The sequence below is a fragment of the Diabrotica virgifera genome, chromosome 6 (genome assembly GCF_917563875.1).
Source record: "Diabrotica virgifera virgifera chromosome 6, PGI_DIABVI_V3a".
In the NCBI taxonomy this organism is placed as follows: Eukaryota; Metazoa; Arthropoda; class Insecta; order Coleoptera; family Chrysomelidae; genus Diabrotica; species Diabrotica virgifera.
In genome coordinates, this window is record NC_065448.1 from 232394650 (window position 1) to 232421571 (window position 26922).

Sequence of the window (26922 nt, forward strand, 5' to 3'; positions counted from 1 at the left end):
TGCAGGGTACCAGGTTTCTCCCCATATGATAATCGGACGCGGTCGAGTAACTGCAAAAATCCCCGCTTTGGCTCCCCTACTATTAGTAGTTTTCTATTTGCTTGGTATACCCGGTTTGACGCAGTTATTATTTCTTCGATCTTTGGTTTGCTTTCCCCTTTGTTGTTTATCATAACTCCCAGGCATTTAAATTTCTGTACTTCCTCGAATTTTTTATTTCCTATCCTTATATCTCCGTTTTGTTCTGCTTTTCCGAGTCTCATTAATTTTGTTTTCTTTTTATTAATTCTAAGTCCCATCTTCTTTCCCTCTTCTTCAATCTCCATTAATAATTGTTTCATTATTTTTCGTGTTTTTGTTACTATCGCTATATCATCTGCATTGGAGATTAGTTGGTAACCTGATGCTCTTAGGTTTTCCTTGCGGATCTTTCTTAACACAAAATCTACTGTCAGGTTAAATAGTGTTGCTGATAGTGAGTCATCTTGTCTCACTCGTTTATTTATTTCGAACTCTTCTGTTCCCCCTTTTTGTGTTATAATACTGATTTCTGATTTGTTCATTGACATTTTTATTAGATTTCTTAATTTTTTACCTACTCCTTGATATTTTAGTGCTTTCATTATTTCCTTTCTCTTTATTGAGTCAAAGGCTTCGTGTGCTTTTTCCATGATTGGTTTAATGGTATGTATTATATCTGTTGTTGATCTGCCTTTTACGAAGCCGCATTGGTATTGTCCTATAATATTTTTTGTTTCATCCGTTAACTTTTTATATATTATTGACGATTATATTTTATATGCAACATTTAATAGTGTAATACCTCTGTAGTTCTTACACTCGTGATGGTCTCCCTTTTTATGGATCGTTATAATCTGTCCAATTTCCCACTCGTTCGGCATTGTCTCCTCTCTCCATATTTTTTAAATCAATTCATGTATTTTCTCATGCAATATGTCCCCTCCGTATTTTATTAGTTCTAGATTTATTCCGTCCTTCCCAGGTGCCTTGCCATTATTCCCCTTTATTATAATGTTTTTCACTTTTTCTAATGTTGGTTCCTGTGTGATCGTTTCTTCTTCGTCCTCGTCTTCTATTTCATCATTTATAACTGGTTCAATTAGTAAGTCTTTAAAGTGACTTGTCCATATTTCTGTATATTGTTTCTCTTCGTCTACAATTTTACCTTGTTTGTTTTTTATTCCTTTTAGTTTACCTTTAAATGTTGTATTGTTTTCTTTTATTTTATTATAGAATTTATTTGAATTTCTGTTATATATTTTTCGTTCTCTATTTCCTGAATCTGTAAATCTATCCATTGTCGTTTTTGTTTTTTGTTTATTTTTTTGCCTTCATTTCTCAGTCATTCGTAGTTTTTTCTGTCTTCTGCCGTGTTCGTTCTTATCCATTTTAAGCTCGCTTTCACTTTTTTCCATAATTTGTTGACATTCGATATTGTACCATTCTTTTTTCTTCTCCTTCTTCTTTTTGCCAATTGATTTTTCTGATGCTTCCTGTATGGCGTCTTTTATGCAGTTACACTCCCGTTTCGCATCAACACATTCTTGATTGTCATCCATTATTAGATATTTTTCCAGTTCTTTCTGATATTTCCTTCTTACTTGCTCTTCTTTTAGTTCTTCAGCGTCCCATTTTGTTTGTTTGCTTTTATTTCTACTCCTGCATGTTTTTTGCTTTATTTTTGCTGTTACCATGAAATGGTCTGAGTCAGCACAGGCTCCTTTGTAGGATCTTACGTCCTTAACTGATGACTGTCTCCGCCTGTTTATCAAAATATGATCTATCTGAGATTTAGTTTACTGATCTGGTTATATCCATGTTACTTTGTGTTTGTCATAATGTGGGAACTTTGTACTACTTATGACCATATATGTTCTTGTTGCTAGGTTGCATAATCCTTGCCCATTGTCATTTGTCCTTTTATGTATTGTGTATCTTAATGCTACAATTTATGTGTATTGATCTTTCCCTATTTGGGTATTGAAGTCTCCCAGTACCATGATCGTGTTCTCTTTGGTTATCTTTTCTGTTTCTTCCTCTATATCGTCATACCATTTTTCTTTTTTTTTTCTCTGTTCGCATTTTCTGTAGCATATACGTTTAGTAATGACATATTGCTTGGTTTTGCTTCTATGCGCAAGTATGCAAGTCTGTTACTTATCGGTCGAAATTGTAGTATTTTGCCTTACATCTCTGAGTATCATAAATGCTACTCCATATTGCCCTTGTCTTTCGCTCCCTGAATATCTGAGGCTTAAGATTTTTGTTTTCTAATTCGCCGCTTCCTTTCCGCATTGTATGCCATATGGTAAAAAAAATAGGCGTTGCTTACTATTATGAAGAAAACACCCGGTGTACTATTTGCCATTGAATACCCATAATATTCAAGTACATAACCTAATATTGGCCGATAAACTATATATAAATAAAACAGTTGGTTGGCTCCATGCTCGCTGCACAACTCACAAGGTTTATTTTTAGAAAAATTATAACACGTACATCAAATCTCCTGCTAAATATTAAAAAGAAATGGTTTAGTTTAGTCACTACGTGTCTGTGTTAAGGTGTTTTGGTGTAATTCAACTCTTAAATAATTGAGATCTTAATGAGTTAATTGGTAGTGATCGTCATTTGCACCTACGCGAATAATAATCAGTGTACAGTGTCGGACTGCCTCGAAGTGTACCTGTTGACCAAATTTTAAAAGAGTATTTTGAATATTGATCAATTTGCTTGTTTTTGTTTTTTCCCTTCTTGTTCTTATTGGCTTTTATTCTCCTGAATAATCAGCCAACAATTTTCCCTTTGGTAATTGCAGGTTCGTTTCTTCTTTTTGGTTCTATTGTTTTTATTTTTTTCGTCGTCTTCAAATAAGTCTTTCGTATATGATTCACATCTCTTTATTTTTTCCGCATTTTCGACTATTATTTTATTAAAAAATTCATACAGAAGTAAAAACTTTAAGTTGTATAAAATCGTTTATTAAAAGCTCTATAAAATGTCATCCAAAAGGAGTGCAAAACGTTTTCGTTCTAATTCAGAACATCTTCAATGACTAGAATGAAGTATTTCCATGTTAGAATAAAGCAAAAAGTTAAAATTGTGACTGGTAATAAGAAAAAAAAACAACAACGTTTTTTTTTCTTATTAACAGTCGCAATTTTAACTTTTGGCTTTAATCTAACGTGGAAACTCTTCATTCTAGACACTGAATATGTTCTGAATTAGAACGAAAACGTTTTTAATTAGCGATTTTATACCAGTATACAACTTGAAGTTTTTACTTCTGTATGAGTTCTTTAAACTATGGTATACAGCCAACTATTGGGGTTTTCCCATTGATTTTATTATTTTATTAACTGTGTCCAATATGTTTCCAATACTTTTTTCTTGTATATGCCAGCTGCTTCTTTAATTTTTTCTGTATAAAGTCCACTAATAAAGGTAGCCATAACCATTTCAAATTCGTCTCAAAAACCGTTACAAATATTGTGTTGAACCAAGTTGAGGTTGTTTAAGCAGGATGTTTTTTCATTCTGGACATCGCTTTCCAAATATTTTCCTTGCAGAATGACTTGCAGGAGGGCATATCTGGATTCATTTCGCATAATGTGTCGAAGTTTTGTTTTAATTTTCGATATTTCATGGTAGTCAGTACCTCTTGGTTCTTCTTCATTTTTCTGAGAACCCCTTCATTTATGGATTGGTCAGTCCACGGTCTCAGATGTTTCCAATCTCTGCACCTATCTTCGCTCAAGTTCCACTATTCAATACCGTAAAAAAGACGAAGAGAACGTAGTATCGCGTCATTCTTGCTTTTATTTCAAGAGAGAGGTTAAGGCCCTGGAAGAAGTTTGAAGGCAAATCTAGCTTTTCCTGGCGCTCTCTCCTAGTTAATTGATGGATTCGACCGTTACTTGATGGAAGTTCATTTTATCTAACAATTAAACACTGAAAACGTTTGTTATCTATACTTCCACAAAATTTATTATAACTATGTGACTACAGCTTTTTCGGCAGAGTGCCTTTCTCAAGTGATTTAGTTTACTATGTGTTTGCCTTTTTAAAGTATTTCACTGAAGAGGTTGAGGAGTGGGAAGCTGTTTGTCTCAAGTTGGTCATTCAGAATTATATCTGTATTTTTTAATTTATTAATTTCCATAAATTTAAAAAAAGATAGCTTAAGGCCTTTATTTTGAATTTGGTATGCAGAATTTGAAATTCTTCATTAAAAGAATGATTATGATCTATAAGGTGAAGTGCGTATGTAGAAGTGTCTGTTTTTCTATCGCTGAAAGCCCTTTTGTGTTCTGCTATCCGTTTGTCAAAGGTTTTGCCAGTTTGACCGATGTAAGTTTTCGGACAGTCACCACAAGTTAGTTTGTAGACACCACTCTGTAGCTTTACAGGAACTAACAGGCAACTTGACAAATTTCTATCATACATTAATTCACTTCATAGTAATATTACATTCGAAACAGAACAGAATAATTTTATAAACTTTCTAGATGTAACAATTACCAGACTACACAACAAACATGAGTTCCCTGTATATCATAAACCTACCCATACTGACACAACTATACACAATTGATCATCCCATCCTACACAACACAAATTAGTAGCCTATCATAGCATGATACATAGACTGACAGAAATTCCCATGTCAAAAAATAACTTCGAAATAGAACTGAACATCATCAAACAAATAGCAGTAAACAATAGCTATAACGAACAAACAATTAATAAAATTTTAAACCAAAAACTCCATAAGAAAGCCCTGAAATTATTCTATCCACCACCACAGAAAGAACCCAGTACCTTCTGCTCTATCACATATACTGGCAAAATAACAACAAAAATAGCCAGATACATAAAAAAGCAATGTCACCAGTTTTCAGAACTAACAAAAACTTAAGCAAATATATTAGGAACAATAAGAGCCGAAAGAGAAAACAACTACAGAGTGGTGTCTAAAAACTAACTTGTGGTGACTGTCCGAAAACTTACATCGGTCAAACTGGCAGAACCTTTGACAAACGGATAGCAGAACACAAAAGGGCTTTCAACAATAGAAAAACAGACACTTCTACATACGCACTTTACCTTCTAGATTCTAGATCATAATCATTCTTTTAACCCGGCACCTGCCACGTGGCTTTGCAAGGCATCAACTACCACGTGGGGTGCTCACAGCACCCCTTAAAAATTTTCTATGATCTACTTGTTTATAAACAAAATAATGTGTTGAGTTACACAAGAATATAAAAAAAACATGTTTTATTAACTTATTAGCTACTAATATATTATAAAAGTTAAAAAATAAAATTAAAAAGTTGTTATAAGCAAATTAGCAAGTACCAACCTATAATAAATGAAGTGATGTAAAATATCTAAGAAAATTAAGATTTATTGAGTATAGAGAATATATTAATAATTTAGATCAGTTATTACAATAAAAAAATGTAAATCTGACCTGTTTATCAAAAACATAAAAAAAATTTACTGCCAGATGATGACACCCCAATTCGAATTTAGAGCTACAATTTCAGAATGACACTAAATAACCACTTCAAACACAAACAGATCAATGCTATATAATATTATTGAAAGCTACTATGACGCACAGGACGGTTAACAAATTTGAAATACCAAATATTTGATGAAAATGTGTTATGGGGTGCTGGTAGCACCCCACGTGGCAGGTGCCGGGTTAATGGAGAGTTTCAAATTCTGCATATTCAAAATAAAATCCTTAAGCTATCTTTATTAGAATCTATGGAAATTAATAAATTAAAAAATACAGATATATTTCTGAATGACCAACTCGAGACAAACAACTCCCCACTCCTCAGCCTCTTCAGTTAAAGCCTTTAAAAAGGTAAACACATAGTAAACTAAATCACTTGAGAATGGCACTCTGCCGAAACAGCTGTAGTCACATAGTTATAATAAATTTTATGGAAGTATAGAAAACAAACGTTTTCTCTCCTAGTTGTTGATCGATTCTTCATCTATTATGGTGCCAAGGTAGTTACAGTGCGTTATTTTTTCTACTGGGGTTTCTTTGACGTAGAATTGACCTTCTGCTACATTTTTCTTGCTAATTTTTTTAAGCTTTGCCTATTTTAAAGTTATAGTGAGTGCGTATTGTTGACTCGAGTATGTGATTTTGTTTATAAGGACTTTTAGGATGTCCGAAAATACTATGGCGTCATCTGCATATCTGATATTGTTTAGATGTTTAGCCGGTACCCGTTTATCATTTTCGTGTAAAGGAATACCTTTTCCACTTTCGATAAATATTCTTTTAGAGTCGAGATTGACAATTAGGAGAGACAAAAAACAGCCTTGCCTCCCTTCACGCATGGTTTTCACACATTTGGAGTGCTCACTCTGAACTCTGAGCTTTGCGGTCTGATTCTAGTACATGTTTCTAATTATTTTCATATCATGGCTATTAATTTCTGCTTCATTTAGTAATTGTGCTCCTCGTAATCAACCAGACATGCGTTTACGTCAAAATTGACGTCTCTGCATCTCTGGAATAACACTTGTACTAATAACAAAATAGGACCAGGGGGAAGAAGAATACCTTGGCTTCAAATACTAAGAAATTGGTTTAATTCAATTGGTTCAAAAATAATTCAGTTTTCCTTTCTTTTAACTATTCATTTCGACGATCTCTTTTAATTTCTGTGTAGGTGAAATGTATCATGTTTCTTTTCATCGTGTTCAATATCACTGCATTTGTATCTATCAAATTATGTTTTCGCATGTCTAATCTTTTGCCTGTCATAAATCACCGTTTACCACTTGGTACCAAAATCTTTATCATGTGATGCTTGGTATTTTTTAAGTTGTTATATAGTGTAGAGACCTGGGAATTTTCTGAAGCTTCTTTCTGAAACCTCGAGACCTTCGAGATGTGGTGTTAAAGACGCATTTTAATAACTCTCATGGGTAAATCGTGTCACTAATATTAAGGTCCTACGTAGAATGAGCAAGGAAGGTGAGATTATTAGATAACACAATCAATGAGCACAAGTTAAAATATCTTGCTATATTGTGAGGAAGCAAAAAACTGCTATATGGCTTGTTGCAAACCATTCTTCAGGGCAAGGCATTTTGAAAGAGAGAAAACGGGAGAAGAAGAATATCTTGGCTTCAAAATCTGAGAAAGGGTTTATTGCATCTATAATTATAATCAGACTACTACGAATAGCAATCTGCAAAGTTAGGAAAGTCTTAATCAACTATTTTTAATGGGAATAAGCAAAAATTTTACAAAAAAAATGATTTTATTAACGTTTCGAAGCCCAAATCGGGTTTCGTTGTCAAAATACAAAATACTACTAGAATAAACAAAAATGTTGTTGCTAAGTAAAAAAATTCTTCTAATAATTTATTTAATCTGACTCATTTATATTGGCAATTCAGACATATACTATACATTTTAAAGTAGAAGACTTTAAAATGATATCGCCAATATTTGAGTTGCGTTCCTGGGACGACTTTACTAAAAGATAGTTCATTCGATTACATGAAATCAATCCCAACTCAAGAATATCCGTCACAAAAAAATCATAGCATGTGATCTGTCTTTAAAAGGACAACCAAATGCAACGATGACGGTAAAATTCTCGCGTTAGAAATTCCATAGTAAATCACGAGGGAAAACCAGGAAAAAACCTCGTGATACTATCCCGACATCGTAAGTATTTGGTCTTACATTTAATTTACCTTCAAAAAACTACTACCAAATTCTGACTTTAATATGTTTAAATTATAAATAATATTAATAATACATAGATATACAATAAGTAAGACTAAAATATAAAATTTGTACTAACTCGATATGTTATTGACTTACTAATCGTGGTATTTTCTTTCTATTGACTTCCTCTTTCAGTATGGGTAACCACATCCTACTGCATTCTACCGAGGAATTTGCGACACAATTGGTTTCATTTAGCATAATTAGAGCCGCTTCTTTGATTTTTCTCTTTTTACCATCTGATTCTTTCAGCACTATACTTGAATCTCTCCACTGAACTCTATGTTCATTATCCCATGCGTGTTGACATATTTGAGATCTATCAAATTCTCTATTTTTAATATAAGACTGATGTTCACTTATTCTAACGTTTAATGGTCTTGATGTTTCACCTAAATAAAATTGTTCGCATTCACAAGGTATTTTATAAATGCAATTCTTTGTTCTTTCTTGTCCATTGTTAGGTTTAGTTTTAGATAGAATAGATCTCAATGTGTTTGTTGTTTGGAATGATGTTGAAATGTTGAATTTATTTCCAATTGTTTTAAGTTTCTCGGATAGATGTTAATAAAATTATTTTTTTGATAAAATTGTGGCTTATTCCCATTAGAAATAGTTGATTATAAAAATGCAACAAGGAAATAGCTTCAGAACAACATTAGAAAAGTCTTTCTGATCACCAACATCAGGAACGAACAGACACCGTAAGAATATCTTTTGCTTGGTAATTATTGCTTTAATATTTTTTATTTTTGTTTCTGAATTCTTTTTTTTTTGCTCCATAAGCCTCAGTATTTCTACTGTCATAAAACTTTGTTTTCGCCTTGTTTTACTGCACGTAATTTTGTTTTTGAGCGATCTTTAGTATATTTTTCCTCAGTACTTTTCTCTTTGCTTGATGCCAACTTAACTTTTTGTTCTGGTGTACTGGTTATGTCTTGTTTTATGGTATTACTTGACATCTTTGCTCCATCAATCTTAACTTTTTGAATTTTTTCGCTCCTGTAATCCTTTTCACTGTTAGTCTTATTTTTATTAATCTTTTTTATTTTGAGAACAATTTCCGAACTGGAAATCTAAACGTCAAAATAAACTTATTTTTAAGTAAAATTGTGGGTTATTCCCAAAAAAAAATAACAAATTTGTGTACAGTTGTGTTAAAAATTTTGTTGCCTACAGTTCGCACTTTATTATATTTTTGTCTTAAGAAAATATCAACAGCAAATTATTAGATCCAACACCATAAAAACACCATACGGGTACTTTCCTGTTTCTGATAACACTGAAAATTTAATTGCACTTACGTCTGGTCGTTTCCCCTCGACCCGCCACCTGGCGTTCCTCTTGTTGTGGCTTCTCGTTGTATCATTAATTATTATAGTAGTTACTTCAAAGAATCTACTTATCTCCGAGAAACTCGAAGAGCACATACTTCGCACCTAAGTTCAGTCAACCGGGGAATCTAAATAGTTGTGGCGGTAGTGTTACGGTGTAATAATATGCAAAATTTGAAAAATGGGTGAGTAGATCTTTATTGCGCAAACTTCTTGTTTAAAGTTTTAGAAATTTTGTTTACCAGGGCATTACTAATATTAATATTATTAAATAATTTGTAAAAGTTTAACACTTTGTTTATTATCTTTATTTACAAAACTTTCTTTAATTGTATACATCTACTTTTTTGCTTGTTTGTCCTTTATAACTGGATTCTGATATCCAGTTCCACTATCTCTGTAGATAGATATGGGATAGATGTGGGATATATTTCTCTTGCTTTTCGGCGTTGTACGTTTTCTTTGTTAACTTCTATTTCTTCTTCTTCTTCAGCCCATTTCTTTCCAAATTTGGACAAAACGCCGCCTTCCACAAATCTTTCCATAGCTGTATGCCCTTGGCTGCGCTTTTCCAGTGAGTTCCTTCAGCTTTTACAATATTGTCCTTCCTTCACATTTGAGGTATTCCTCTTCTTCCTGTCCACGGTCGCCAATTTTGTATTTTAGCATTCCATCTTTTTCTTCCTGTCTCACATTGTGACCCGCAAATCTTCACTTTAACCCTGTTGTGTGTTCTGTTACATTTTTTACTTTTATTCTTAACATGCATCTATCCATTTTTCTTTGACTTATTTCTATTTTTATTATGTTGGCCTTTGCTAATGTCCATGCTTCTGAGCCATACGTCAGAACAGGAATGGCGCACTGATGAAATACACGTGTTTGAAGGTACTGTTGTATCATTGTCCTTTTTAGTATCCACCTTAACTTTCCAAACGTTGGCCACGCTAACCTGATTCTTCTTTGTACTTCAGGTGTTTGGTTCTCTTTAGTAACCTTGATTATTTTACAATATTTACGTTATTTACATTTATATTTATTTTGTCATTTGTATTTCTCATGATTTTTTTACGCGTGTTCATTTTTATTCCTATCATCTCTGGTGCGTGTGCTAGATGAGTCAGCATTGTGGCTAGTTTTTCTTGGTGGATTGTAATAAGAACAGCATCGCAATATCTGAGGTGATTGAGATTATTTCCGTTTATGTTGTTACCCGTGTCTTCCCATTCAAGTTCTTTCAAGAAGACGTCTTCCAGAGTTAAGGTAAAGAGTTTTGGGGATATAACATCTTCTTGTCTTACTTCTCTACGGATTGCCATAAGATTATTTCTGTTTATTTTATTTTCCCATAGTCTTCATTTTTGGCCTGCTCCCTCTGTTAGATATCTTTCTCTTGCTCTTCCGCGTTGTACTTTTTCTTTCTTAATTTAATTTAATTTAATTTAATATTCTTATATTTCAGGGCAATTCTACCATCTTCTGCCGAAGCCAGCGAACATGGTTGTAGTAGGAATAAAAAGAGAAAGGTAATAATTGCTGTATGTGTCGTTGGACTTGTTTTACTAGTAGCTGGACTCTTCTACCTAGGATTTTCAGGTAATACCATATTAGCTTTTGATGCTAATTTTTTGCTGAGTGTACCCTTTCAATTTTTTCTTATATATCATAGATACCGTCTGTGAGGCGGTGTTAGTAATTAAGAGTTAAGGAAGTCATTTTATAATAGTAGCCTTAAATTTTCGTCATTTGATAATTGCCTACATTCTCTACTATCAGGACTATACAGCAGCTATGTAAGTCAAATATAACTATGTAAATAAAATTTTAAAATTCGAAATTGGATTCTAATTGATCAGATATTAGTTTATTGATTGATTCGACCGTTACTTGATGGAAGTTCATTTTATCTAACAATAAAACACTGAAAACGTTTGTTTTCTATACTTCCACAAAATTTATTATAACTATCAAACTATGTGACTACTCCTGTTTCGGCAGAGTGCCTTTCTCAAGTGATTTAGTTTACTATGTGTTTGCCTTTTTAAGGTCTTTAACTGAAGAGGTTGATGAGTGGGGAGCTGTTTGTCTCGAGTTGGTCATTCAGAATTATATCTGTATTTTTTAATATATTAATTTCCATAGATTCTAATAAAGATAGCTTAAGGCCTTTATTTTGAATCCTTCATTAAAAAATGATTATGATCTAGAAGGTGAAGTGCGTATGTAGAAGTGTCTGTTTTTCTATTGTTGAAAGCCCTTTTGTGTTCTGCTATCCGTTTGTCAAAGGTTTTTTTTCATATGTTTATTAGGCAATCTGTTATAACATATAACAATAGGCACATTTTATCTGAGAAATAATGACATGAAGAGAGATTGTGACCAGCGCCACACATCTCTATAGAGATAATATTAAATTACTGTATTACATAAATATACTAACTTAGCTGCTGTAACAATGTTAATGTCTGTGCGGTAAATCTAATGGTGTCTGTCTCTTTAACCGTTTTGTTAAAAAAAAATGATGTTCAGTTCTATTTCGAAGTTATTTTTTGACATGGAAATTTCTGTCAGTCTATCTATCATGCTATGGTAGGCTGCTAATTTGTGTTGTGTGGGGTGGGATGATGAATTGTGTATAGTTGTGTCAGTATGGGTAGGTTTATGATATAACAAACATGAGTTCGCCGTAACAATAAGAGCCGAAAGAGAAAACAACGAAAGAGTGGTGTCTACAAACTAACTTGTGGTGACTGTCCGAAAACTTACATCGGTCAAACTGGCATAATCTTTGACAAACGGATAGCAGAACACAAAAGGGCTTTCAACAATAGAAAAACAGGCACTTCTATATACGCACTTCACCTTCTAGATCATAATCATTCTTTTAATGAAGAGTTTTAAATTCTGCATATTCAAAGTAAAGGCCTTAAGCTATCTTTATTAGAATCTATGGAAATTAATAAATTAAAAAATGCACACATAATTCTGAATGACCAACGCGAGAAAAACAGCTTGCCTCGAAACAGTTCTCCTCAATCTCTCCAGTTAAAGACTTTAAAAAGGCAAACACATAGTAAACTAAATCACTTGAGAAAGGCACTTTGCCGAAACAGCTGTAGTCACATAGTTATAATTAGACTTAGGCAAATATGCAAATAAAAAGGTATGAAATATGCGCATAAATATGCAGTATTTTACCCAAAAATATGCAAGTTTATCCAGAAAATATGCATGTTATAAAAAATATTTACAACATTTTTTAATTTACAAAAATATTTAAAATATCTTCACATGTTGTATTATTAATTAACAAATTAACATGTGTATGTATTTTATAAACTAAGCTTATGGAAAATATAATGTCAATCAAATTCAATAAAATTTATACGAATAGATTCGTTTTAAATTAACGGTCAAATCTTATCATTGCGCCAACTCCATATTTTCAATAATAAGAGCAGAAATTGATATAAATAAATCTGAAATCAAATGGATACGTACATAAGTTAGAGAGAGAAAAAATATTTTATAATACCCAAATTGTCGGTACTCCATCAATCAGCGGATGAGTTTTACTAACCCGCTTAGGCCCAGCGGAGGCCCAGCGGGGTTTAAGCTCTTTTGAATAGCACCCAGAGCAATAGTAATTGTAACTGACACTTTTACTGACTAAAAAATTTGATTTCGATAAACTTTAATTGCAATTTGCGCCGTAATTAATCATAATTAAGAGTTGGCGCAATGATAAGATTTGACCGGTAATTTAAAACGAATCTATTCGTATAAATTTTATTGAATTTGAGTGACATTATATTTTCCATAAGATGTGTGCAATGTCCTTTAACAAATAAATGATATTATTTCGAATTGTGGTAACAACAAAATTATCAAATGTTGTTTTTTTTTCTAACAGAAACATATGGATTCTATCTGAGTACAGAGAAAAACTTTTTTCGACATCAACTGATGTAACTGGGGCATTTTTCAAATTCACCATAATAGTTGGCACTAAATTAAGTGGTTCGGAAAATGTCCAAGCTACTACTTGAACCACTTCAGAAAGAACCCGGTAACCACTGTTTTTTCCATAGTTGTTGGAAAATCTTTGAAAATTTTTCTTTCGAATATGTATTACTTTTAACGTTTTGACACAATGATTCAAATTCTTTTATTAAAAATATACTGTCTAACAATGATAATTTGGAGGAATCCAATTGGGTAATACATAATTTTCTGAACGAAACTATAGTTTTATTTTATGAATGACACTGAACACAGGTGTCCACAGCTTATTTTACAACAAAAGTGAAAAGGACCGTCAAACTAAAAATTTTTACCTAGTGATATAAACTGGCAGATTTTGGAACCCTTGTCTCAAGGACAAAACGTGACAAAATTATGTATAAGCCGCTATCTTACCTATTCCACGAACATACGCCTGTTTTGGATTACTTCGACAACGAATATTTTACTGCGCAAAATAAGAAAAACGAAAGTAAATTGAAAATTACATTGTTGTTTATTGGAATAATTATTAGCGCCATTTACTTTCGTACTTCTTATGTTGCACAGTAAAATATTCGTTGTCGAAGTAATCCAAAATAGGCGTATGTTCGTGGAATGGCCCATACCAAAAATTTGAATACCAAGAGATTATAAAACAATATTAAATATTGCGATTTCTAAGCTATTTGTTACATATCACAACGTAGTAGTTCGACCGCCGTTGAGTGAACACGTATGTTGACCTGCTGTGTTACTGTTAATTAACCAAGTGTTGTTAATATATTATTATTCGAACTTTTTCAATCTTCTTCTAACAAAGTTAAAAGTATCTACTAAATTTTCACTTAATTTTTTCTTTTTCGACAATCAGCATCGTTTCCTTGTAAAAAAATGCCATTAACCAGGGAACAGCAACTTGAAATAAGAAGTGCGGCCGACGTATCTATTAAACAACTTTGTCAAGATCAAACTTTTATTAAATCCATCGTCGATAGTGTTTCTGCTGGTGTAGTGCAAATTTTGAATAGCAAACTTGATGTTTATGAGAAAAAGATCGACGACCTAAAAACTGAAATAACAAAAATAAAAACTGACCACGAAGTCGAAATACAGACAATTAAGGCAAGCCTAATTGACTTAAACAAAAAAGGGGATTCCTTCGATATGATAAAAATAACGACAGAGTTGAACCAAATTAAAAGAAAAGAAAGTAATATTTTAATATTTGGTGTTCCTGAAACTGAAATTCATTTGCAAGCTTATATTGAAAATATGTTTACAGCTATATCAATGAATCGAAATCCGCAATTAAATGGTTTACATGTTTCCCGTTTAGGTCTACAACCGTCAGCCAACTCAAATAAATGTCGTCCAATTAAAGTTACGTTTCCGAATAGTAATCAAGTGACTAATTTTTTAAAGCTAAATCCCAAACTCAAATCATTAGACTGTTATAAGAATATATATATGAGGTCAGATCAAACTGTTATGCAACGTGAGTATACTTCAAAAATCAAAAAGGAACTTAGCGATCGTTTGGCAGCAGGTGAAAAAAATTTGATTATAAAATACAAAAATAATCTACCATTTATTGTCTCAAAAAACCTGTAGTATCATCCACTGGATCACCGAAAAATAATGACAGCCTTTTTGTATACTATCAAAACTGTCGCGGTCTAAATTCGAAAACAACTATATTTTTTCAAAATGTCCTAATATCACAATATCACATTATTGCAATCACAGAATCTTGGCTTCGGGATGGAGTACGCAGTAGTGAACTATTTCCTGAAGACACCTACACAGTTTATCGTAAAGATCGAAGTTTTGGCAAGTTTGGAGGAGGAGTGATTTTTGCTGTAAATAATAACGTGTGTCATTCAGAACAACATAGTGTAGTGTTTCCTATAGAAAAAATTGATGTTTTATGTGTTAAAGTTTTCAAAACCAATATCAAACCAATCTTCTTTATAACAGTTTATATCCCACCTAACGTGACATTTAGTGAGTATTCTGATTTTTTTGACTATATTGAAACTTTCCATGAAACTCATGAGGTCGTTTTGATTGGAGATTTTAATTTAACAGATCTTGCGGCATATTATGTTAATAATAGTCAAATAACTCCTTTAATTAATAGATTTGTTCAACTATTAAACTATACAGATTCTGTACAATGTAACAAAATAAAAAATATACATGGAAAGATATTAGATTTGATTGTAACACCGTCAGTTTTTAGTTGCGAAGTTACACCTGAAGTCAATGCCTTAGTTCCTATTGATTATCATCATCCTGCTTTAACTTGTTATTTTCCGTATGAAGTCAAAGAAGATGAATATTTTGTTCCGAATCAGAAACGTCTTAATTTTAGAAAATATAACGTAAATAAATTTAATAAACTTTTAACCGAAATGGACTGGAGTCATTTAAAACATTTTTCAGATGTAGATTCTGCTGTAGATTCGTTTAGTTTGTCTCTCCAAGAAATTATAGATAAATGTGTTCCACTTAGTTCAACTAGATCTCAAAGATATCCAGCATGGTTTACATCTGAAATAATCGCCAAAGTTAAACGTAAACATCATTATCTGAGAATGTATAGACGAAGTAAATATTGTTTTTACCTCCAACGAGCTAAAGATCTCAGGAGAACTATTAAATTAGAAATACAACTAGAATATAAAAAATTTATTGAAAGATCCCAAAATTCTTTTAAGTCAGATGCGAGACAATTTTGGAACTTTGTTAATGCCAAAAATAATAAATCACGGATACCTGGTCTGATGAAATACGGTAGTGATAAGTTTACCACGAGTCAAGATATAGTAAACGCATTTGCAAACTTCTTTAAGAGTGTTTATATTTCTGATAGTAATAGCTCTCCTTCTGTTACATCTTATTTTAATTATAATCCAAGTTCTTACTTTAATATCGGTAAAATTACCAGTAACGATATTATAGAAGGTGCAAAGAAATTAAAAAATAAATTTTCCTGCGGTCCTGATAATTTTCCTGTTTCGATACTTAAATGTCACGTCGAGTCATTCATAGAACCACTTGTTGTAATTTTTAACCTCATTCTTAAGACAACAACATTTCCAGCTGCGTGGAAAAATACAAGAATTGGTCCTATTTTTAAATCAGGTTCAAACTCTGATATATCTAACTATCGACCTATCGCTCTTATATCAGCATTCTCTAAATTGTTCGAAATTATCTTGACAGATTACTTGTATGCTCATGTGCGTTGTTTGATTACCAGCAGTCAACATGGTTTTGTGAATGCTCGGAGTACGGCAACAAATCTTTGTATATTTACAGAATATGTTTCGTCAGCTTTAGATTCAAGACAACAGGTGGACGTCATATACACTGATTTCAGTAAAGCATTTGACCGAGTCTCACACAATAAATTGCTAACAAAATTAGATCAGTTTGGAATTTCCAATAACTTTCAAATATTACTGAAATCATATTTAACTGATAGGAGTTTGTTCGTAGAATATCAAGGCTTTCGATCTTTTCGTTTTGTTGCCACGTCTGGAGTACCTCAGGGGTCAAATCTGGGTCCCTTATTATTTCTCCTTTTTGTTAATGATATCTGCTCCATCGTAGACTCTGAAACACTGTTGTACGCGGACGATATGAAAATATTTCGCAAAATTAACCATATTTCCGACTGCGTTAAACTTCAACAGGATATCTCTGCCATCAATGAATGGTGTTTCGATAATCAACTATCCTTAAATATAAAGAAATGTAAAGTAATGTCCTATACCCGAAAGATCAATAACATACATTTCGATTATAAGATCAACAACATTTTACTGTCTTCTACCTCAGAGTTTAAAGATCTTGGTGTTATATTTGACAGTAAATTAACATTCTCAACTCATATTAATACCGTGGTCTCTAAAGCAACCAAATCTTTAGGATATATTATTAGAAGCTGCAGAGATGTAACGTCTGTGGAAGCTTTGCGTAGTTTATATTTTGGACTAGTTAGTAGTAAACTTAATTACTGCAGCGTGGTATGGAATCCTAATCATGCAGAACTTGTCTCTAATCTTGAATCTGTTCAAAAAAGATTCTTAAGATATTGTTACCTCAAAAAATATAACAGATATCCGGTTAGAGGCTATAGCTATAATTTACTCCTTTCTGAGTTTGGATTCCATTCACTGCGTAAGCAGCGTGAAATAAACGGCCTAATATTCATCTTCAAAATTGTCAATTGCCTAATTAATAGCGATGTTTTGCTTAGTCTTGTAGACTTTACCACGAGCTGTGTCACGTTCAGGTGTAACTTTTCATATTTCGGTGCCTAATTCGCAACATAATTTCTATTGTCCGATAAAAAGTATGTGCAGAAGTGTCAATAACTTAAGATCTGTGGACATTTTTTTTCTTAGTTTTAACATCTTTAAACGCGAAATACGCAATAGCTTATCGAATTGATGCCATGTTATTTTTCTTTATTAAGGTCTTTGTTTATTATTGTGTATTTGTATTCACAACAGAAACATTTTTGGTTATTCTTTATTTTATTTTATATTTTGTCATCAAGTGTTCAGTCAATGTATGTAGTTTTCTTATGTACACCTTTATGGGTTTATACCTGGTGGATGTATATTTCAATAAATAAATAAATAAATAAATAAATATTAACAAAAAAATATAGTATATACAACCAAAATTTCAAATTATATGCACTTTATGTACATTTATATAAAAATATGCAAAATTGGATATTTTTGCATCTTTTATGCATAATATGCAAAATATGCAATATGCATATTTGCCTAAGTCTAGTTATAATAAATTTTGTGGAAGTATAGGAAACAAACGTTTTTAGTGTTTTCTTGTTAGATATTAGTTCTTTTCATCAGGTTTTAAAACTGTTGTCTTGTAGCATGTTTCTTTTATGATTGTTATTTTATGTCTTGTTTATTACCTAAAAAACACTTGAAGCTTTTATCTCCACTCCGGAAATCGTTTTCACAACAACGTTTAAAATAACCAACACACTCAGAGCATGAAACATACATCAATCACAGGGATTTCGACAAAGCACAGATATGTAAACATGTAAATCATACCACAATGAAAAGATGCATCAATATTCATGAAGGAAACAGACATGAAAAAGGGAAAAATCAAAGAAACCGCTCTCATCCTACTAAATGAAGAGAAAGGTGTAGGGTGTAGCCAGGGCCGCGTTTAGGTCAATTGACGCCCTAGGCAATTCTCTAGTAGCCGCCCTTCAAGCATGTACCATTTTTGCGAAAAAAAATTGCAAGCAGATTTTTTTATTTAAATAAGAACACATAAAAATTATCATTCCAGTTCGATCACATCAGATTTCTTTCTTGATTTTTCTTTGGAAAAATCATCTATAATGTCGTCATAATTTATCGCCTTGGTTACGTCACTTTCTATGGACAAAATCGACAAATTGTTAAGAAGTTCTTCCGTCATACTTGATAGGAAATTATTTTCATAACTATTTTCAATTCTTGACATTTTCGAAAATGACCTTTCAGCGGATACGTTGCTTGGTAACTTGGAGGCACAAATATATGCGCAAAGTAATATCAAAATTAGGGAAAATGTATTTCAGTCCACTCTTCTTTAAATATTTAGATATGTCAATTATTGGTGATTGGTGATTTTATTGTGGTATCCAAATCACAATATGATCACATATAATATCACAATGATATCCAAATTAGTACAGTCAATGAGGGTATTTGGCTCCTAATTCCATCCTACTGCATCAATTTACTTGATATTTGCACTGTAAGTAGGAAATAGCTCAAGAAACAAAGTCTACCCTATATCCTATGGCGCTTTTAACTTAGGGGTGGTTCCCACCCGTTCTCAGGGGTGGAAATTTTTTTTATCAAACCAACACCGGAAGTAACCAGAGAACCTAATTCTAAGCAAAAACTGTTTTATAAATTTTTTTGAAAACTCAATACTTTTTGAGTTATTTGTGGTTAAAAATTTGCCATTTTCATTGAAAAATGACACTTTTCGGAGACGGTTTTTTGAGAATACCATAAAAATTGTGCATCAAATGAAAAAAAAACTATATAAAACATTTTTGTAGTTTATGAAAAATCAGAGAGATTCATTTTTTCATAAATCTTCTAGTTTTAATAAAAATAGAGAGGGTAGGTGAAAAAAGATTTTTGTTTGGTGCATGCTCAAATCGATGTATTCAACTTAAAATAACAGAGAAATGGTCGATATTAGGGGTATAATGCTACGAATACCTTTTTTAGCGCTTGAAAAGACCTTTAAAACGGGAACTGTTAAATGTCGGTTACATTCAAACTAAGCGAGATATGGTACAAAAAAACTTATGACTAATGTATTTTAAGGAAAAATGAGTATAAAATAAGAGAAAGTATGTATAAATATAGAAAAAAAAGTATATGTAACCCCTCATTCACCAGAATATAAATGCATCATTTTCCTTCTACAATTCCTTCTACTATAGTATTATTTCTATATTCAAAAAGTTGGACGGGTTTAAAATGAATGGTTTTTGAAAAGAATAAGATCAAATTATGGAGCACATTTTTAAATTTCGTTAAAAATCTTACTTTTTCTCCATGTAATTCGAAAGTGATAAGAAATACGTAAAAAAATACCTTACAAAAATGTGGGTTTTCTTTTAGATAACAATTTTATTTTTCTTTCATTATTGTATCTCATTATCATTCTCGAGTTACATGTATAAAAAGGAAGATTTTTAAAAAAATTTACAAATGCTCTCTATAATTTGATCTTATTTTTTCAAAAACCATACATTTTAAACCCGTCCAACCTGTTGAACATAGAAATAAAACTATAGTAAAATCCATAAGGAAAAATTTCCTGTAACTGGCTGTATACCATTAATTACAAGAGTCTAATAAATTTAATTGAGGTTACACCGTCCAATCTGTCCTGAACATCATTCAAAAAGCTACACAAGTTTTCAAAACCAATAGTATCTAATAAAGAGTCATATATTACCTTGAGTTTACAGTTTATGTTGTTGATCTTATTGTAGTGGTTACAAATCTCCTTTTTTAAAATTTTTAGTTGAAAAGTGTCCTTTAGGTTGACTGGAAAATTTCCTAGAGTCTTCACTTTACAAAATTTAGGAAAACCATTGTTGTTTATGCATTGGGAGATGAACCATACATCCAATTTAAGAGTGCATCTTTTAGTGGCTAAGCGCATGTACTGAGGAGCCAAGTTGACCATACGGTCAATATTAAAATCCATAAAGGACAAATTTCCTGTAACTGGCTGTATAACATTAATTACTATAGTAAAAGGTATTGTAGAAGCAAAACGATGCATTTAAATCTGACGGATGAGGGGTTAAAATATACATACATTTCATTTTATCTTAAAATAAATCAATCATCCTTTTTTGTTGCACCATATCTCGCTTAGTTTGAATGTAATCGAAATTTTAGATTGCGATCGTTTTAAAGGTCTTTTCAGGCAGTGCTTATAAAAGATATTGATAGCATTATACCTTTAAAATCGACCATTTCTCTGTTATTAAGTTGAACACACCGATTTGAGCATGCACAAAAAAAATGTTTTTTCACCTACCATATCTCTTTTTATGTTATCACTAGAAGACATATGAAGGAACGAATCTCTTTGATTTTTCATAAGCTACAAAAATGTTTTATATAGTTTTTTTCGTTAGATTCATAATTTTTAAAGTATTCGCAAAAAACCGTCCGAAAGGGCGACATTTTTCAATGAAAATGGCAAATTTTCAAAAACGAATAACCCAAAAGGATTGAGTTTAAAAACTTATAGAAGAGTGCGCCCGCCGCCTTTGCGGTGCTGCCGACGGCCCAATAATCCCTAAATTTACAACTTCTGTTCTTTTTGAATGAATAGTGAAAATGCAATTTGTTTTTCTAGAAATGAATGCCCACTTATATTCCATTCATGGATGTACTGTACTTAAATGTTTTTCGATTTCAATTTTTATATACAAATATTTTTTTGTACAGTATTTTTGGCGCCCTCTCATAATTTGCCGCCCTAGGCAACTGCCTATATTGCCTAATGAATAAAGCAGCCCTGGGTGTAGCAAATCCATTAGCAGAATGCAGCACACTTTGGTTGCCAAAAAGAGGTGAATAACAAGCCAATTTTGCACAAAATACACAGGATTTAATGTATCAGTCAAAGCTGGACCTACAGTTAGTACCTAATGCTATTACCTACAAACATCAAGGCAAGTACATTTAAACCTCGATTTTGTTAACTATGGTTATACACAGTTTTTAACAAAATTCAAACACAAAAGAGAAGAATTAGTTTAAATAGTGGGAGCTTATACTAAACCCATAAAATTTTCCGTATATCGTCGACCTATTATGAAAAATGCATAAGTCCAAAATATTCAAATTTAGGTCTGCTTTTAGTTACGTATTACACTAGGTCTCTTGTTTACTCACACAAACTAATATCGCAAAATTAAGCCACTTGTCCATAGAAACACAATAAGTTAAACAAGGATAAACAATATGGCATGTCGTTGATACCTTGTTTACTATACATTTTGACGTTTATAATTTTAAGTGACAGTGACATTAGCGCATTTGTAGGTTATTATTTGAATTTATTGTTTATTTTTTTCTTCAGGTGCCATCTCCGCTACGGAGGTTGGCAATCATCATAGCTATTTTAATTTTTGAAGCAGTAGCTCAAAATAGTTGTTTTGAGCTGCATCCAAACCATTCTCGCAGGTTCTTCAGCCATGAAATTCGTCTTCTTCCGATGCTTCTTCTGCTATCTATCTTTCCTTGCATTATGAGTCTCAGGATGCCATACTTCTCGCCCCGCATCACATGTCCGAGATACTGTAGTTTTCTCTCTTTAATTGCAAGTTCAACTTTCTTCTCTTTACCTATTCTTCTTAGTACTTCGTTGTTCGTAATTCTATCTACCCAGAAAACCCTCATAATTCTTCTATAGGTCCACATTTCATATTTAATTGTTTATTTGGTTGATCAAATTATTTAACTTTTAGTCTTTATATACGTTATTGTAATTTTTATTTTCAAACATAATTATTCTTAGACTGACTACACATCGACGTACTTTTCACTTTATGTTTTGATTTAACTTGTTTGAAAATGAATTATGACTCATGGCAAAGATAAAATGGAACAACTATATTTGATTACTTCCTATAAAAAAATGATGAAAATACTTCGTAATATTTTTAAATTGATTCCAATAATAACCACCATCTCTTACTACAGAATATTAATTTATGGACAGTTAAACTGACCAGCTTGAAAGTAAACAGACCAGATGTACATTGTTTTTCGGGGCAATTAAGTGTTCCCGCTAGAAATGATTAGTGACCTTAAATATAGGTTAAGGTTGAGGCGTGATAATTTAGTTGACTTTAATCCCCCAGATTAGCAACACGCGATGTGGATTAAAGAAAGACGAGCCCTCACGTGTAGATAACAATGATTTTGGTTAATGTACAACAAAAGGAGTTTGATGAGATAACGGGAACTAGATTTATGTTGGGTTGTTGTGCTTTCAAATGTTTATTTTTGTGCACAATGCTTGTAAACCTTTAATAAATATCTCATTAAGCCCGGACTGGCCCGCCAAGCCATGCAATTTTAAGCTGGAAATTTTTTGAATATTTGTCCCAAAACGATACACGTACCTACCCCTCTAAATTTTTTAACCGGCTCTCGATTTTGTCGTTTAAGATGAAAGGAACATTTGACCCCTGTCAAAATTTTTAATGTATTTTAAATGTAATCATCTTTTTCGAATCCTGAGAAAACTAATAAATAATTTTGAAAAATTTAAACGCAGAATGAAAGATTACTTTATTACCGAGGGCCGAAAGTCCCTTAGAATGAATAAAAACTTTCTTTTGAATGAGATATTTGAAATTAAATATCACACCAAATTTTATCTTAGATTTTCACCCCTGTAACTTAATAAAATAAACATTATAGAAGTTCTCGGGTACTTTCAGCCCTCGGTAATACCGTAATATTTTATTCTGCGTTTAAATTTTTCAAAAATACTTATTAGTTTTCTCAGGATTCGAAAAAAACCAATCCCATTTAAATAGCATTGAAGCCGAAAGTTCGTACCCATCCCCTCAATTGACTCATGCGAAGATCAATTGAGTACCTATAGTGTTTTTGCCATTTTAACTCACAGTATCAGGAAGATTCTGTAACTGTTTTCTTATGGCATATCTAGTTTAAGTATCATGTTTTTATGGGATTTAGCCACAATTATTGGTGTAATGAAAATTAGAGTTTTAATTAACTAATTATTTAATCTCAAATATTCATATTTCATATCCGAAGATTAAACAATATTTTTAGCACTCTGTATATCATATTAACGCATATGCGGGCCTGTTAATTTAGATAGGTATTACGAAACGTAAACCGTTGTTCTTTTATATTTTGTAATAACATAAAGTGTGTGTGGCCTGGCCCAAAAAGCATATTGCCATTAGAAAGAACATTCGTTATTGCCATTCGTATCATACATTCATTCAGTCAAGATGTAGCTTGAATAAAGTAATTAGCTCTTATACGTTGTAACTGTTAACATATCAGGAAGACAGTTTTAGAGTAACATATCATTGTACTGCTTCCGGGGTGGAGTGTGTGGGGTAATAAATTTGTATTATGGTAAATTGGTGTTTCACTACATAGAGAAGTCCGAACTTCTCCTGCAACGATTCAAGGGTCTTCTAGATAGACTTCGCTTAGCTGATTATTTTCAATAATGTTTTGACGTTTTGAATTTCACTACGGAAATAGTTCACAAAAAAAGAAAGATTAATATTCTGGAAAACTTTTATAACCTGATTTTTTTTGGGTTTATGTAATTGGTCTTGATCTTATGGACTATAGCAAACTGTTGTTGAAAACATTGTTTGAAAATAATGTTATTGCGCTAGGAGTATAAAATTCTGACTATTTTTTGTGTGTTATTTTGTGTTAATTTTTTGTAATCTGTATCGTAGGTGTGGTTGTTAAAAAAATTAAATTTTTAATTTTGTTCATGATTGTGTTGTGTGTTGCATATGTAGCCGCCTAGAGGTTGTGTTAATAACTTAGATACGAAGTGCAAGGCACTACATGGCCATAATAGAAGACTGTTTTGATCCAACACTGGTCAAAAATATACAGGTGTCAGGTGTATTTTGTTGCGTAGTTTTGTTCATGATTGTGTTGTGTGTTGCATATGTAGTAGCCTAGAGTAGTGTGTTACGAAGTGCAAGGCATTAGATGGCCATAATAGAAGACTGTTTAACCAACACTGGTCAAAAATATACAGGTGTATTTTGTTGCGCTCCCTAATTTCATTATCATTATACATAATGTTATTTTTTGCAATTTTTTTTAACTTCAGTTTTTTAAACTACAGTCAAGCCCGCTTATTAGAATACTAGTTATAGAAATATCCCGGTTTAAGGAATAGAAATTTGAGGTCCGGAAACTTTTCTACTAATAATAATAATATCGTATGGCATTTTTGCCGGGGAGATCCTTTCGGACAGTTCCGGCGCCATTTACGTATTTAACCCTGTTTCAAGTAACTAGTGCCGATGTACACTAGCCCAGAGGGACCCACAGCTTCGAGGCACGGTGAGACGGCTCGTGTCATTATTGGAAATGAAAATGGTTTGTCTTTGGCAGGGCTCGAACCCACGTGCACTGGCGTATGAGGCCAGCGAATATGCCGTTACTCCACGGCCGCTCACACTTTTCTACTATAGCCACCAATGATCGTTTGTTAGAATATTCCGGTTATAGAAATACTTTTGTTTTGCACGAAGGCTATTCCAATAAGCCGGTTCGGCTGTATTTTGGAACATTTGAAACAAAAAATCAAGTAGAAGTAATTGTTATTACTTTATGTACAGTCGGAAAAATGAAAGAATACCCATGAACGAACATATAAAACACACTGTATTTTCCTGTCACCGTGTCATATAAAAAATTAGCCAGCGCAAGTACATGTAATAATTGTTGTTATACCTGTACTTACACTGGAGAATTTTCTTTGTGACACAATGACAGGAAACTACAGCGTGTTTTATATGTTCGTTCATGGGTATTCTTTCGGCCGCATATGATATGCCTCCCGAAAAAGGGTATCTTACCTGTCGCTAAAATGGTCACATATGAATTGCCTCCCAAGCTTTAAATAAATTACATGCTTCTAATCTTTATGTGAAGGTGAAACGTTGCCACATCTTCGTCCCTTTGTAAATTTTTGGCAAAATTGGTATTTTGTTATTTAATTTTCAACCTTTATGTATTAAACATTATTCACATTAGGCGGTATTTATAAATTTCAACTAACTACTTATACATAATATACAATTAGTTTTATAACCATTATAATATATTTTATAATAACGATTATTTTTTGTTATTATAGTTATTAAGGTACCAAGGATATTATCCAATAAGGATAATATCCTATTATCCTTATTATGCAATAAGGATAATAACGCTTGAGGTCAATGGTGTATAGACCGAGGGCCTTCGGCCCGAGGTATATACGTTGACCGAAAGCGTTATTATTATAATACCCGTGGAGCCTTTAACGTTTAATATCCGACTAAATTATTCTTTATATGCAAAAAATTTGCATGATTTTTGAATTAATTAGTTTTTTAATAAGTACATTTACCAGAAATAGTCGTAACATAATTGTGGTAACCATAGTTTTACTTAGAGTTTTATTTGTCAACTTGACAGTATTTAACTCGTTATTTAAATTTAATAAGCCCTAGGGCGTTATTTTTCAATAACACGCTCTTGGGCGTTATATCGTACTTAATAGACTTCGCAATAATGTCATTATTTGTCAAATAATAAACCAGTCGGACATTCATAATTTAATGTCCGACTGATATATTATTTGACAAATAATGACATGATTTCGAAGTCAGTTAAGTATGATATAATGCCCTAGGGCGTTATTTTTAAAAACAACGCCCTAACGCCCTAGGGCAGTAAATTTAAATGGCTAGTTAAATACTGTCAAGTTGACAAATAACAACCTAAGTAAAACTGGTTACCACAATTACGTTACGACTATTGCTTGTAACTGTACTTATTTTAAAACTAATTAATTCAAAATTCACTCAAATTTTTTGCATATAAAAAATAATTTAGTCGGACATTAAACGTTGAATTCACCGCGGGTATTACAGATAATAACGCTTTCGGTCAACGTATATCCCTCGGACCAAAGGCCCTCGGTATAGACACCATTGACCTCAAGCGTTATTATCCTTATAATACCCTTGGTACCTTAATAACTATAACAGAAAATACAAAAACATAATAAGTACATATTTTATAGATTTATTAAAAATAACATCACCAAAAAAATTATTTGGAAAATATTAAAAAATGTGTATAGAAATATAAAATTACAAAATATTTTTCCTAAATTTATATGATACTACTTTGACAAATTCTAATCTATTTTTTTTACATTCTCTTAATTCTAAAATTTTTTCATTTAGAAAATTTATTTTTGCTTTACTTTCGGCAACATTTTTTTTTTTGGTGTCGAAACGGAATTCATTTTAATATAGGTATTTATTTGAAATTGTAAAATTATATCAATAAAATTATTAATGTTGGGATGAGGGCAGTAGAAAGAAGAATTATACTTGGAATGAACACTTTCGCATGGGTTTGTGGTTCTTTGTAAGGATGAAGAGTG

General features: G+C 32.2%; 1 protein-coding gene across 7 annotated transcripts in view; it reads left to right on the forward strand.

Moving 5' to 3' along the window:
* The first annotated feature begins 2559 nt into the window (after window positions 1-2559).
* Window positions 2560-26922, forward strand: part of LOC114336678 (neprilysin-2-like) — a 132638-nt gene continuing 108275 nt past the window's right edge. The window contains exons 1-3 of one of the 7 annotated variants that reach the window (XM_050653829.1): window positions 2560-2729; window positions 8854-9317; window positions 10595-10728. In XM_050653829.1, the coding sequence (XP_050509786.1) occupies window positions 9298-9317; window positions 10595-10728 (154 nt within the window). In that variant the 5' untranslated portion in view covers window positions 2560-2729; window positions 8854-9297. The remainder of the gene's footprint in view (window positions 2730-8853; window positions 9318-10594; window positions 10729-26922) is intronic. The other 6 variants (XM_050653830.1, XM_050653832.1, XM_050653831.1 and 3 more) reach the window with 6 other exon arrangements.